Source organism: Trachemys scripta, chromosome 5 (assembly GCF_013100865.1).
Source record: "Trachemys scripta elegans isolate TJP31775 chromosome 5, CAS_Tse_1.0, whole genome shotgun sequence".
NCBI lineage: Eukaryota > Metazoa > Chordata > Testudines > Emydidae > Trachemys > Trachemys scripta.
In genome coordinates this window covers 135305135-135318409 of record NC_048302.1, presented here as the reverse complement: position 1 = coordinate 135318409, position 13275 = coordinate 135305135, and the positions used below count along the sequence as shown (strand labels likewise).

At 45.9% G+C, this 13275-nt stretch overlaps 1 protein-coding gene across 1 annotated transcript in view; it reads right to left on the bottom strand.

Annotated features, from left to right (window-relative positions):
• Positions 1–13275, bottom strand: part of LOC117878389 (sideroflexin-5) — a gene marked incomplete in the record, with an annotated part of 121459 nt that overhangs the window by 43255 nt on the left and 64929 nt on the right. Inside the window, 2 exon segments of the mRNA XM_034772553.1 lie at positions 6715–6800; positions 12104–12219. Coding sequence (XP_034628444.1) covers positions 6715–6800; positions 12104–12219 — 202 coding nt within the window.

Sequence of the window (13275 nt, the reverse complement as noted above, 5' to 3'; positions counted from 1 at the left end):
ATTAATTCAATGGGCGCATCCGGCAAGGGCTGTAGTTCATAACCGTGTTAGGCCAGCCATACTAGGCTGCAATTGTGTCTGAGAACGGGGTTATAATCCATACAATGAACAGGTTCTAATTCGATTTCTGTGAGAGAAGACGGAAGCTGGGTGAGGGAAATGGGAGGATGCTGGGAACACGGCTGTGGTAACTGATACTTAGTTGGAGACTCCTTGCGCCGTTTCTTCCTCATCTTTCTAGAACCAAGGCACAATAGGATACATACAAGTATCTGAATGATGACAACATTGTGAGATACAAGTAGGATAAAGCGACCAAGAGCCCTGTGGCACCTTATAGACTAACAGACGTATTGGAGCATGAGCTTTCGTGGGTGAATATCCACTTCGTCAGACGCATGCAGGATAAATTCATTCCTGGTGTAACTCCACTGAAGCCAGAGTTATGTGAGGGGTCCAGTGAGTCTACACCAGAGAAGGCACATGATGAGTTCGTCTACTTCCTTCTGCTTTAAGATTATTTATGTGCCATACTTAGAATTTTCTTACTTTCATGGATGAGGCTAAACCATATTTATATTTTATTAAATGATAAGACAATAATAAGACAATATTTTATTGTCTTAACATAGCTATTGTTAATTATACAACTGAAATAAGAATATATCTGTGCAAAATAACTGGCATTATGCTGATCACACAGCGCACGCCATCCCGAAATAAATGTTGATTCTATAGGTTGGATGATGCCACACCGTGTCCAAGCAGCAGGAGATGCATGAGACATGGTGAAAGAACGGAACACCAGGGAGCTGAGCGGTGGGAGGTAACAGAGCAAAGAACGAAGGCCAGGGAGTTAAAATACGCAGCAGGCAGAGACTAGAGACGCCAAGAGAGCTGAAAAAAATGGCATGAGAGATGAGAGAGGCAGCTGGGGGAGTTAAAACATGCAGATGGAGAGATGCGAGATATGGCTGGGAGAGATGAAAGACCTGGATCCAAGTGGAAAGACGACGACCAGGACCTGGCCAGTAAAATAAACTTTTAAAATATTGGGACAAAACCCCCCAACAACACGGTATTAGTCTTGTTTTAAGCTAAAAACCATTGATGGGGACTATGGGCAGATCCTCAGCTGATGGAACACAGCTCCACTTAAGTCAAGGAAATTACACCAATTTACCCCTGGCCCCATACACAAGGAATCAGAGTGGCATTTGTAAAAGTCACTTTTCTCATTAACCACAACCTCAGATTCAAACACAGCAGAACTGTGAGGAAGATCCAGATGGAACTTTGTGACTCAGGCCTAGGTTTAATTAAAATCACCTTCAGCCTTAAAATAGGGTTACCATATTTAAAAAATAAAAAAAGAGGACACTCCACGGGGCCCTGGCCCCGCCCCTTCCCAACCCCCGACCCCGCCCCTTCCCCACCCCAACTCTGCTCATTCCCCGCCCCTTCCCCAAAGTCCCCGCCCTAACCCTCCCCTGAGCGCCCTGCATTCCCCCTCCTCCGTCCCAGCCACGCGAAAAGGGCTGCCCGAGCCCTACTGGCTTCATGGTTTGCTGGTCAGTCCCCAGACCCTGCGCCCCCGGCCGGCGCTTCCCCAGCTCAGCTGGAGCCCGGGAGGGGAAGCGCCCAGCCGGCGGCGCAGGGTCTGGAGGCTGCCCGGCAAACCGTGAAGCCGGTAGCACTCGGGCTTCGGGCAGCCCCTATGCCTCCGGACCCTGTGCCCCCGGCCGGGCACTTCCCTTCCCAGGCTCCAGCTGCTGTGCTCCTCCCCTGACTCTTTGGCTGTGTTTAAGAGTTGAGCTGCCCGAGCGCTACCGGCTTCGGGCAGCCCCCATGCCTCTGGACCCTGCGCCCCCGGAGCCTGGGAGGGGAAGTGCCCAGCCGGTGGCTCAGGGTCCGGAAGCATGGAGGCTGCCCGAAGCAGGTAGCGCTCGGGCAGCTCGGCTTTAAACAGAGCAGAAGAGTCAAGGTAGGGAGCGCAGCAGCCGCGGGAGGGGAAGTGCCCGGCCGGCGGTATTTTTCCCGGACATGTTCGGCTTTTTGGCAATTCCCCCCAGACGGGGGTTTGATTACCAAAAAGCCGGACATGTCCGAGAAAAACCGGACGTATGGTAACCCTACTTAAAAATAATAAATCATCATCTTCCTCACCATTTTTAAAGTAATATGAGATTTTTTTAATAATTAAAGCTATGTGTAATACATCTCATATGTCTCTTGCTATAATTGCAATAAAACTTTCCCACCATAACCAGGATATGACAGACAGCTGTCTGTCAGACAGACAGAGTTTGCAGTGTTGCTATAGCCTTGTTGGTCCCAGGATATTAGAAGATAATGTGGGTGAGGTCATATTTTTTATTGGACCAACTTCTGTTGGTGAAAGAGACAAGTTTTCAAGCTTACACACCTTGTGTCTCAGATAGACAGACAGGAAAAAGAGCTGCCTGGCAATTTTCCACTTAAATGATTTTTTGACAGAAAAGGCAGCTTCTGCAAAATTGAAAATTTTCACTGATTTTGCCAAAAATTTTCAATTTTCCATCAGGAATACCAAATCAAAATACTTCATTTCAGGTTGGTTACACTCGTATTGAAATATTTCGGTTTGTTGAACTGATCCAAAGCATTTTGTTTCAAGCCAATTCAAAATTAAACTGAATCTCTTCATGGTACTGTATTGCCTCATGGGAGTTGTAGTTCAGGAGTCTCATGCCACCATTTTCTCCTATGGGCCAGGTTCCCTGGCTTGACTATGTCTCCCATGATGCAATGCAGCCTCTCCTCTGACCAGGCTGTACGATACATCATGGAAGATGTAGTCTGGTCAGGCATCTGAATTACAACTTCTATGAGGCAATGCAGCACCACTGGGAGATGCAGTTTAATGTTGAACTGACTTGAAATAGAAGATCTTAACAATCACATAATCGTGATTACAATTTTGGGATTTTCCCCATGTCAATACTAAATGATTTTGGCAGCTGATAATTCACCAATTGCTATAGATAAATAAAGGATAGAGCTTCGCAGCACTTGAAAACTGGTACCATGCTTTCAGATGTATGGAACCATTTTTTTAAAGCACTAACAGTTCTCAAGACAGCAGCAGATAAGTTCATGTTGGAACTGAAGAGGGAGGAAAGTAAGGCAGCAATCAGAATAACGTATCATAGCTTTCCAAAACTAGATATTACAATGGGAGAGATCGTCAAAGCTACAAATGGCAGCGAAGTACCTATCTCTCACTGAAAGTCAATGGGAGTTGGGTGCCTATACGCCATTTGTGCCTTTGAAAATCTACTGCATTGTCTGTAAATATTATAAATAAGTAGAGAAATTATATTTCTGCTAGTCCTCATTATAGAAGTACAGTATTGCCAACCCAAAGCATTCAGAAATCAAAAGTCAGGGCCCAAAACCGTGAAATTGGCTTAAAAATAATATGATTTTTTAAAAAATAATAAATAATGTTGTTGGTTGTTGGTCTGAGCCTTTAGGGGGCACTCAGGTCACATTTTCAAGCTCTTCTTTGCATCCACAAGGGCTAAAAAATTACTTTTTTAAAAAACTGAAACTTGAGATTCTCACCTAAGCGTTTGACTCCAGGAGCTGGGATTTCAAGAAAAATGACAAATAGACTACTATTGTATGAATATAAAAATGTATAATCCCAGCCAATACCCAATGGAGTCTTTATGGGCCAGATCCTCTCCTGGAGTAAACCTGTGTAGCTTCACTGGCCAGCTCAAAACCTGGCCTTATAAATCGACTTTCCTTCTTTGCTGACCCAGTCTGTTATGCCTCCACCTTCCTGTACTGACCTGAACTGAAAACTCACTTCTTCCAAAAAGGGCCTTCCTCTTTAGTCTTTTCTTCAGAGAGTTGTCATGAAATTGGACTGAAAATATTTATTTCACTGACCACTGAAAACAAAAAACCCTGCAAAAAAATGTGGAACTGCCCAGGTACATGCCTGTGAAGTCTTCTGGCTCCCCTGGGAGACTCCTGTCTTTGGGCACCCTCTGCTGGCATCCCAAAAGCTGTCAATCTCCTATTTTTAGGGGCAGACAGCTCCTTACTGCAAGAAAGGAGCCTCATACTATAATGACTGGCCTGAGAAAAACATTGAGCAAACGTGGATGAACAGAGCAACCACAGCGAGGTCCACGCAGCAGGAAAGAGCCACAGATTTAGAGTAGGGAAAGCAAACACAGGTGGTGGGAGAAGATCACTACATCTCAGGAAATGCAGGCTGGAGAAGGCAGTACTTAGTGCCTGGGGGACTTAATGGGAAAAGGAGATGCTGGAGCAAGGCAAGGCAAGGTCCAAAAAGGTCATGGGGGGAAAGGGGAGGAAAGTGACTACCACTGGAACGGAATGAGGTATTTTAAGGTTATGCCAGAATTCCCCAGGCTGGAATTTGGCCTGGACACCTGGGTTCATAGCCTGATCTTTGGGCAAAGGGGATCAAAAGTTCCATAAGAGCTTTAAACCACCTTGCACATGCCACACAACATGCTAGTTTTATACTCATCAAACTGTTTATTTGGCACGAGCCACGTGGGTCTCAGGAGTCCTGGGTTCAATTCCTAGCTCTGCCACTGACCTCCTGGGTGACACTGGGCAAGTCACTTCTGCTCCCCTTGCCTCAGTTTCCCCATGGGTAAAATAGAGATAATCATACCAAGCTTCTTTGTAAAGCGCTTTGAGCGCTACCGATGAAAAGTAAGTATCATCAGTATTCACAGCATGTCTGTTTGGAAAGTACCAAGCACAAGGTTGGTGCTACAGAAATAATGAATAGCAGAGAGGGAGGATGGTCTTGTTAAAGCTATGGGCTGGGACTCTCTTTGTGATATTGGGCAAGCCACTTAAGGTTTGTTTACACAAGGAAATTATTCCACAATAAGGTAGGGTGCGATTTTAAAGCATAACAGCTATTCTGGAATAGCTGTGTGGACACTCTTTTTTAGCTTAATCCAAATTGGAATTATTCCAGTCAACATCCCCATGCAGACAGGGCCTTAATTTCGCTCTGCCTCATTATCTAATCTGTAAAACGGGGCTAATAATACTGTGATTCTTGACACCCTTTGTCTGTCGTGTCTATTTAAGAGAGTCCAGGGTAGGGACACTATGTGTTTGAACAGCACCTAGCACTCTGGGGCCCTGGTCTTGGAGAGGGTCTCGAGAGGCGACAGTAATACAAATGAACAAATGCAAGATGCCCAGAAACACATCAGCCATTAACGCTTATAGAAAAAAAAGGCTTGATCCCTGTTAACAAGGAGAGAGAATTTCACACAGCCCAATGGCATTTATGGACCAAGGACAAAGCTGTTGCTACCCAAAGCTGAGGTTCAATACCCAGTCGTGCTAATTATTGTTTACTTTGTCTGTGGAGTGTTTTAGAGCTCCCATCATTAACATTTGCTTAAAAAGTGCTTCCAGTTTAGTGTCAGAACAAAGGTAGCTGCTCTTTAGAGACACTATCCTGCAATGCAGTAATCAGTCTCTGAAGGTTCACAGGTGACAAACGCCCCATTGAAGCCCATTGAAACAGAATGAGGTGTACAGATGGGATGACAGTAGATGGCCTCTTCTCTGGCAGAGAATTTTTTTTAAAAAAAGCCAGGAAAGAGTAAACATCCAGAACAAAAAGAACTCACCGCACTATGTTCTTAGCAGAAAAGAAAAGACACACTGGAACACAGGGAAAGGGGGAAATGGATGTAGCAGATATTTTGTTACAATGCGGTGACACTGATAATTAGACATACTATGATAATACTACCCCATACCACACGCACCCTAAAGTGCTACCAAAAATGTAGCATTTCTCAAAAGTGCAATGAAATACCATGGAGCCATACATCATGAGGGAGCCAATCTTAATCACAGGAAGCCAAGTTTCACAGAGCATGCAACAGACAGCATTTGAGGCTAGTATTCTACCCATGCTTCCATACAATTAGGCCCAGTTTTTCAGAAAGAGGCCCGAGGCCTGCATGAAATTACATGCTTACGGCCTGATCCAAAGTTCACTGAAATCAATGGGAATCTTTCCACTGAATACAGTGGGTTTTCAGGCCCCTAAAGAGTAAAGGTAATCAAGCAAATGCAGCAATTCAGACAGAAGATTTCTTCTTCTTCCTTTTAAAGAGAAGCCATAATACCGATGTTAATGCTACAGTATTCTACACCGATGGCCAAAGATGCCGAAATAACAATACAATTACTGCTATCTACTGGAGTATACTTTTGTCCTTGGCCAGTTTGACGAGGATATTTCTTCTGAAATCACAGTTAATGTCCACACTGGAGCTTGAAGGTGTAACCTCCGGTTACATACCCGTGTTAGTGCTGATAAAACTAGCAGTCTAAAAACAAAAGAGTAGCCATAGGGGCACGAGTGGGCTAGCTGACCTGAGAACATACTTAGGGTCTTAGATGGGATTGGACTCAGGGTGGCTAGTCCCCTCCTGCTGCTTGCACTGCTGTGGCTACATTGCTAGTTTTAGCACACTAGCCTGAGCTAGCACAGGTATGTCTCCCTGAGCAGAAAATGACGCCTTCCAGCTCCAGTGCAGACATACCCTAAATTGCACATCTTTATCCATGAGGGCTGTTCCTCACTTCCCCCCGGCTTCCCTTTCCCTGGAAATTCCCCCCTGCCCCACATCACCCAACACTTACTTTTCCAGTATAGACATAATCATTGGAGGTAGAACCAGTATAGGCATTGGCAGGACCACTCTAGTCAGGGCTGTCTCTATCAGTGCCTAAAATAAAATAAAATAAAATAAATAGAAGACAGACACTTAAAACTGCTCCCTGCATATGCCTTTATTGATCAAACAATCCACTGGGACGGAAATCCTTTCCCTAGCATTTTTAATGGTATGTATGGGGTTGGAATGTAACAACAAAGATTGATAACAAGGTTGATATCAGTCACTTGCATATAGAGTCATAGATTATTAGGCTGGAAGGGGCCACTGTGACTCTCTGGTCTGACCTCCCGTATAACCCGGGCCAGAGAACTTCCCTCAATTAATTCTTATTTGAGCTAGAGCCGATCTTTAGAAAAACATCTAATCCTGATTTTAAAGTGGCCAGTGATAAAGAAACTATCACAACCCATGGCAAGTTGTTCTAATGGTTAATTACCCTCACAGTTAAAAATGTGCACCTTATTTCCAGGCTGAATTGGTCTAGTTTCAGCTTCCAGCCATTGGAGCTTGTTATACATACCTCTGTCTGCTAGCCTGAAGAGCCCACCAATTTCTCTTCCCCATGCAGGTACTTCCAGACTGTGATCAAGTCACCCCTAAACTTTCTCTTTGTTAAGCTAAAAAGATGGCGTTCTTTGACTATCACTGTAGGGCTCTCTCTGCACTAGACAGCTGTACCGCTGTAAGATCTCGTGTAGCTGCTCTATGCCAATGTGAGAGAGTTCTCCTGCTGGCATAATTAAACCACATCCAACGAGCGGTGGTAGCTATGTTGGCGGGAGACGTTCTTCCGCACAGGCAGAGAGTATAATAGGCTAGGGAAGGCTAAGCCTGCACTGGCACAGCTGCAGCTGCCAGTTGCAGGGAAGTTTTTGATTATTATTATGCGCCATGCAAGTTCTGGGGCAGCTGAGGAGGCGGTATGTGCTACTCAACGTCCTTGGTTCATCAGTAATCTCCCTGGACTCCATGGCGCATATAAAAAGCTCAGGTTATTCGGAAGAGACGTAAGCTATTCCCGCAGGGTGGCTTGGGGGTCTCAGGAGGGGAGGCGCGGAGTGGCTGGGGGAGCTCCAGCCAGCCCGGGACTCCTCCGGGGGCAGGGGGGCTTAGAGCTCCAGCTGTGGAGGGAGAGGGGGCTAGGGGCTCTGGCTGCGGGGGGGCCTCAGGTGGAAGGGGTGGAGCAAGGGGGGCTAGCCTCCCGGAAGGGGGGCTCCACCTACCACCCATGCTCTGTTTTTTTCACTCCGCTGAGTGACATAAGTTTTGCCAACATAAGTGATAGTGTAGACATGGCCTGAGTTATTTTTTTCCAAACTGCTAATCATTCCTGTGGCTCTTCTCTCAACCCTCCCCAATTTATCAACACAGGGCTGGGCAGTAAGTGGTTCTCCCAGCCCAGGAGAGTTTTCTTAGATTTTGAAAATTTTTCCTATTCTGAATCAGGAAGGGGAATCAAAACCTGGAAATTTTTCACACATTGACAAATTGAAAAGATAATTCAATTAGGGTAAACTGAAACGTTTTGTTTCAATGGTGACTTTAAAAAAACAACAACAACCCAAACATTAAAAAACAAACTTTTTTTAGATTAAATTTACTAAAACATGTATACAAAAAGTCATTTTGACTCAGACCCCAATTTCCCTTTCAGAAAAAGTCAAAAAGGAACATTTTGACAATTTCAAAAGGTTTTTTTGCAAAAATGTTTCAATTTGGGAGATTTGGCGAGCAGTTTTGGTTTTGATAAATCAGCATTTTTCATTAAAAAAATATATTTGCTGAAAAATTCCTGCCTTGCTCTCTTTACCTATATTCTGTTGTTGCTGCAAATTATGGGCCAGAGTCTGTGCTCAGTTATGCCAGTGTAAACCCACAGTAACTCTGACATAAACGAGAGCGGGGAATGGCCCTATGCATGTAATAAATAACGTAACACTCGATCTATGAATGTGTGTCAGCAATGTGATGCATTGCGAAAAGGGCTAATATTCTGGGATGTATTCAGAGAAGTGCCACCGGTAAGGCACGGGAGGTAACTACCCCGTGCTATTCAGCACAGATGAGGCCTCAGCTGGAGTACTGTGTCCAGGTCTGGGCACCACACTTTAGGAAAGACGTGGATAAACTGGAGAGTCCAGAGAAGAGCAACAAAAAATGATAACAGGTTTAGAAAACTTGACCTATGAGGACAGATTAAAAAAACTGGGTATATTTAGTCTTGAGTAAAGAAGACTGAGGGGGACCTGACAGTTTTCAAATATGTTAAGGGCTCTTATAAAGAGGACAGAGATCAATTGTTCTCCACGCCCACTGAAGGTAGGACAAGAAGTAGTCATGGGTTTCATCTGCAGCAAGGGAAATTTAGGTTAAATATTAAGGAAAAACTCTCCAACTCTAAGGGTAGTTCTGGAACAGGCTTCCAAGGGAGGCTGCGGAATCCCCGTCACTGGAGGATTTTAAGAGCAATTGGCCAAACACCTTTTGGGGACGGCCTAGGTTTGCTTCATCCTGCATTGGAGCAGTGGGCTAGCCTAGATCACCTCTCAAGGTCTGTTCCAGCCCTACATTCCTATGATCTATCTCATCATAGAGCATTTGAGCCCCTCACAAACATTGATCCTTGTATCCTCACATGAACCCGGGAGGTCAGGAAGTACGATCATCCCCACTTTACAGCTGGGGGAACTGAGGCACACGGAGATAACATGATTTGCCCAAAGTCACACAAGGAGCATGCAGCAGAGCTAGGAATTAAACCTAGTTCTCTTGAGTCCTAGTCCAATGCCTCAACCATAAGACCGGCCCGCCTCCAATGCAGTGTGCCACTGAATCAGGCTCTAACATTTACTGTATATGATTTTAGCAATAAACTCCTGAGGTCCTAAATTGCTGTTTGGTAGCCAAGGGCTCAGAGCTCAGGATGTGTTCTCCACACCAACCCAGAGAAGCAGAGCTGTTGGTGGGAGAGGGAATGTGGACGCTCCTCTCTCCCCTACTCCGAACTGTCTCTCAAAGGGATGAGGGGAGCAGAGCTGGAGAGGGTGAGGCTGTGTCTGCGTTCACTGGCTGAGGGACAGGGGATGACACAGCTCGTGCTGAAAGAAGGGAGGGGGATGAGGTGAATTGATGGGAAGCTAAGCTTGGGGGGTGAACCGGTGTGACTCTGGAGGTTGGGTGGTGAATCAAGGACGACGACATGGGGCTAATGCTGAGAGATGGGGTGCTGGGAGGGGTGCACAGGAGGTGGGGGAGACAATCAGGTGCTGACAGGAACAGACTGGCGGAGGAAGCAAGTTGCCTATGCAGAGCTGCGAGGAGGATAACTGAGAAATCTAAACCAGTAGTTCTCAAACTTTTGTTGTACTGGTGACCCCTTTCACATAGCAAGCCTCTGAGTGCAACCCCCTTATAAATTAAAAACACTTCTTTATATGTTTAACACCATTATAAATGCTGGAGGCAAAGCGGAGTTTGGAGTGAGGCTGACAGCTCGCGACCCCCCATTTAATAACCTCGCGACCCCCTGAGGGGTCCCGACCCCCAGTTTGAGAACCCCGGATCTAAACACTGGAGGTGGGGGCGTGTGGCTAAGCTGCCCAGTAAGAGCAGAGTCCAGTGGCTGCTGCTGACTGGAAGGAGGACAGAGGGACAGTACAGCTACCTGGCAAGATGTGTGAGGTGACACCCATAGCAGTGGGAGTACAGAACCTCGCCCAGAGACACAGAGCAGCAGCAGCATAGGACAGCACAGGTAACCCCCACAACAAGGTTTTCCACTGATTGCCACCTTCCTGCACAGATAAAAATGCCACTCACACGTCACTCAAAATGTGCTGCTAGGTAACCATTTAAGCCCAGGTTCTCAATGATTTTTACATGCTTCACTCCCATTGAATCAATGGAAGTTAGGAACCTAGCTACCTTTCAGGATCTGGCCCTGCGCCATTTGGCCAGACATTAGGACACGGAGAAGTCTTGGGCTAGGGATGGGGTGTGGGTGGGTCAGGAAATCTGGTTCAGCTCTGATACCAACTGCCTCTGAGCCCTTCGGCAAACTCCTTAACAGCTCCGTGCCTCAGTTTCCCCTTCAGTAACATGGCGATATTAACAGTGACTCACCATTCCTTGCAGACAGCTGAGAGGCTAAATTAGTTACTCTCTGTAACTGTTTTAAGAGCCTTGGACAGAAGGAGTGATAGAAGTGCCAAGGATTGTATTATGAGCTCCACTGCCTGGATTTGTGCCTCTGCACGCTTTACCTTTCAGATCAAAACCCACTAGAAAACCACCCGGTTCAATTAGACAATCAGACAAAGCTCTGGAGATAAAGCTACTCAAGAACAGAAAAACCAGGAAAGTCATAATGTAGTCATGAGCATATGGCAGAATTCAGAAGGTTGGGGGGCGGGAGCAGGAACAAACCAGGTGTTAGCAAGAGAATAAAAACAACTGGGGTCTCCTTATAAAGGTTTGGTTGATGGTTGTTAATGTCATTTGGCACAGGGCGGGTTAAAGAGCTATTCAGCTGGCAAACGAAGTTTTTCTCATTTGTAAAAAGGTGTATGTTATCTCTGCCTCATACTCAACGTCAACTGCTTACAGCTTCCACAGTGAAATCCTCAGACTGACAGTGGAAGGGTGGGGGGGGGGGGGGGAAGAACAATAGGCTCTCACTTAAAAGAATTCATAGATTTTTGAGGCCAGAAGGGACCATTATGATCATCAGATCTAAACTTCTGCATAACATGCCCATTCCTTCATCAAGCCCATAACTTCTGGTGGAGCTATATCATATCTTTTAGAAAAAGGACCAGTCTTGATTTAAGACTTCAAGTGCTGGAGAATCAACCACAGACCTAGTGAAGTTGATCCAGTGACCACTGTTAAAAATCTGCTCCATACATTCTTATCTGAATTTGTCTAGCTTCATCCACTGGATCTCATTCTGCCTTTTGCTGCTAGACTGGCCACATAGTAACCAGAATCGTAGCTAACATTTTAAATGAGAGTTTCTACCACTCTTACTCCACGATTAATCTTGACTGACTATACCAGGCATTCTGGGCCAAATACTCAAAAGCAGCTTCTACCCCAACTGTACCACGGATCTGTCACCTGTACATTTTTGTGCGCACCAAAGCCCCCAGATTTCTGAGCAAAGCAGGTAATTAACCACCATAGCCTGATTTATCTTGGATGATCGATAAGGACTAGACTGTCCCAGTTTTCTAAATGACAGCTGAGATTCTCCTTTGTTTCTAGCTCACCCAATCCAGGGTCATGGGCTTCCTGGGGCCTAAAGGCCTGCTGTGTATGTGTGCTCTCCAGGGAACCCCGCAGGTACATACATGTTTGGCAGCAATTCTGGAAGATCCGACAATGTTTCCGTTACTGTCCAGGACGTCAATCCCTTCTTCCAGCTCTGTGTGCCTCATCAGAACAACATTGCAGATATTGGCACTAGCTGAGGGTGAGAAAAGCACAGTTGTCAGTAATCCCTCATTCCGGTTTCACAGGACACTGAGGCAGGCTGCACCCCCATTTAAAAATCAAACAGCCACCTTCTGCTCTCGGTAACCTCCATTCCACTCTGCTTTTGCTCCGCTGTAACGGAGAGTAGAATTGGGCCCCAAAGGGATTTTGGAGGGTGGAGGGCTGATACTTGTAATGAGAGTTATACATGATTTTGTAGAGGAGGATAATACGTCGAGATCATGTGCTTTGACTGCCCAGGCAATTTGTTGTCACAGTCAGAGGTGGATTGAGGCAAAATGGGGCTTGGAAACCCCAAAATTTTCAGCCTCCCCAAAACTCTCTTTCGTATGATGACTGCCCCATCTCTATTCATAGAATCATAGAATATCAGGGTTGGAAGGGACCTCAGGAGGTCATCTAGTCCAACCCCATGCTCAAAGCAGGACCAATTCCCAACTAAATCATCCCAGCCAGGGCTTTGTCAAGCCTGACCTTAAAAACCTCTAAGGAAGGAGATTCCACCACTTCCCTAGGTAACCCATTCCAGTGCTTCACCACCCTCCTAGTGAAAAAAGTTTTTCTAATATCCAACCTAAACCTCCCCCACTGTAACTTGAGACCATTACTCATTGTTCTGTCATCCGGTACCACTGAGAACAGTCTAGATCCATCCTCTTTGGAACCCCCTTTCAGATAGTTGAAAGCAGCTATCAAATCCCCCCTCACTCATCTCTTCTGCAGACTAAACAATCCCAGTTCCCTCAGCCTCTCCTCGTAAGTCATTTGCCCCAGCCCCCTAATCATTTTTGTTGCCCTCCGCTGGACTCTTTCCAATTTTTCCACATCCTTCTTGTAGTGTGGGGCCCAAAACTGGACACAGTACTCCAGATGAGGCCTCACCAATGTCAAATAGAGGGGAATGATCACGTCCCTCGATCTGCTGGCAATGCCCCTACTTATACAGCCCAAAATGCCGTTAAATCCCCCCTATCGAAATCCCTCTTCTCATCCTACCTCCTACACCCTGACCAACCTCCCAGAGCAG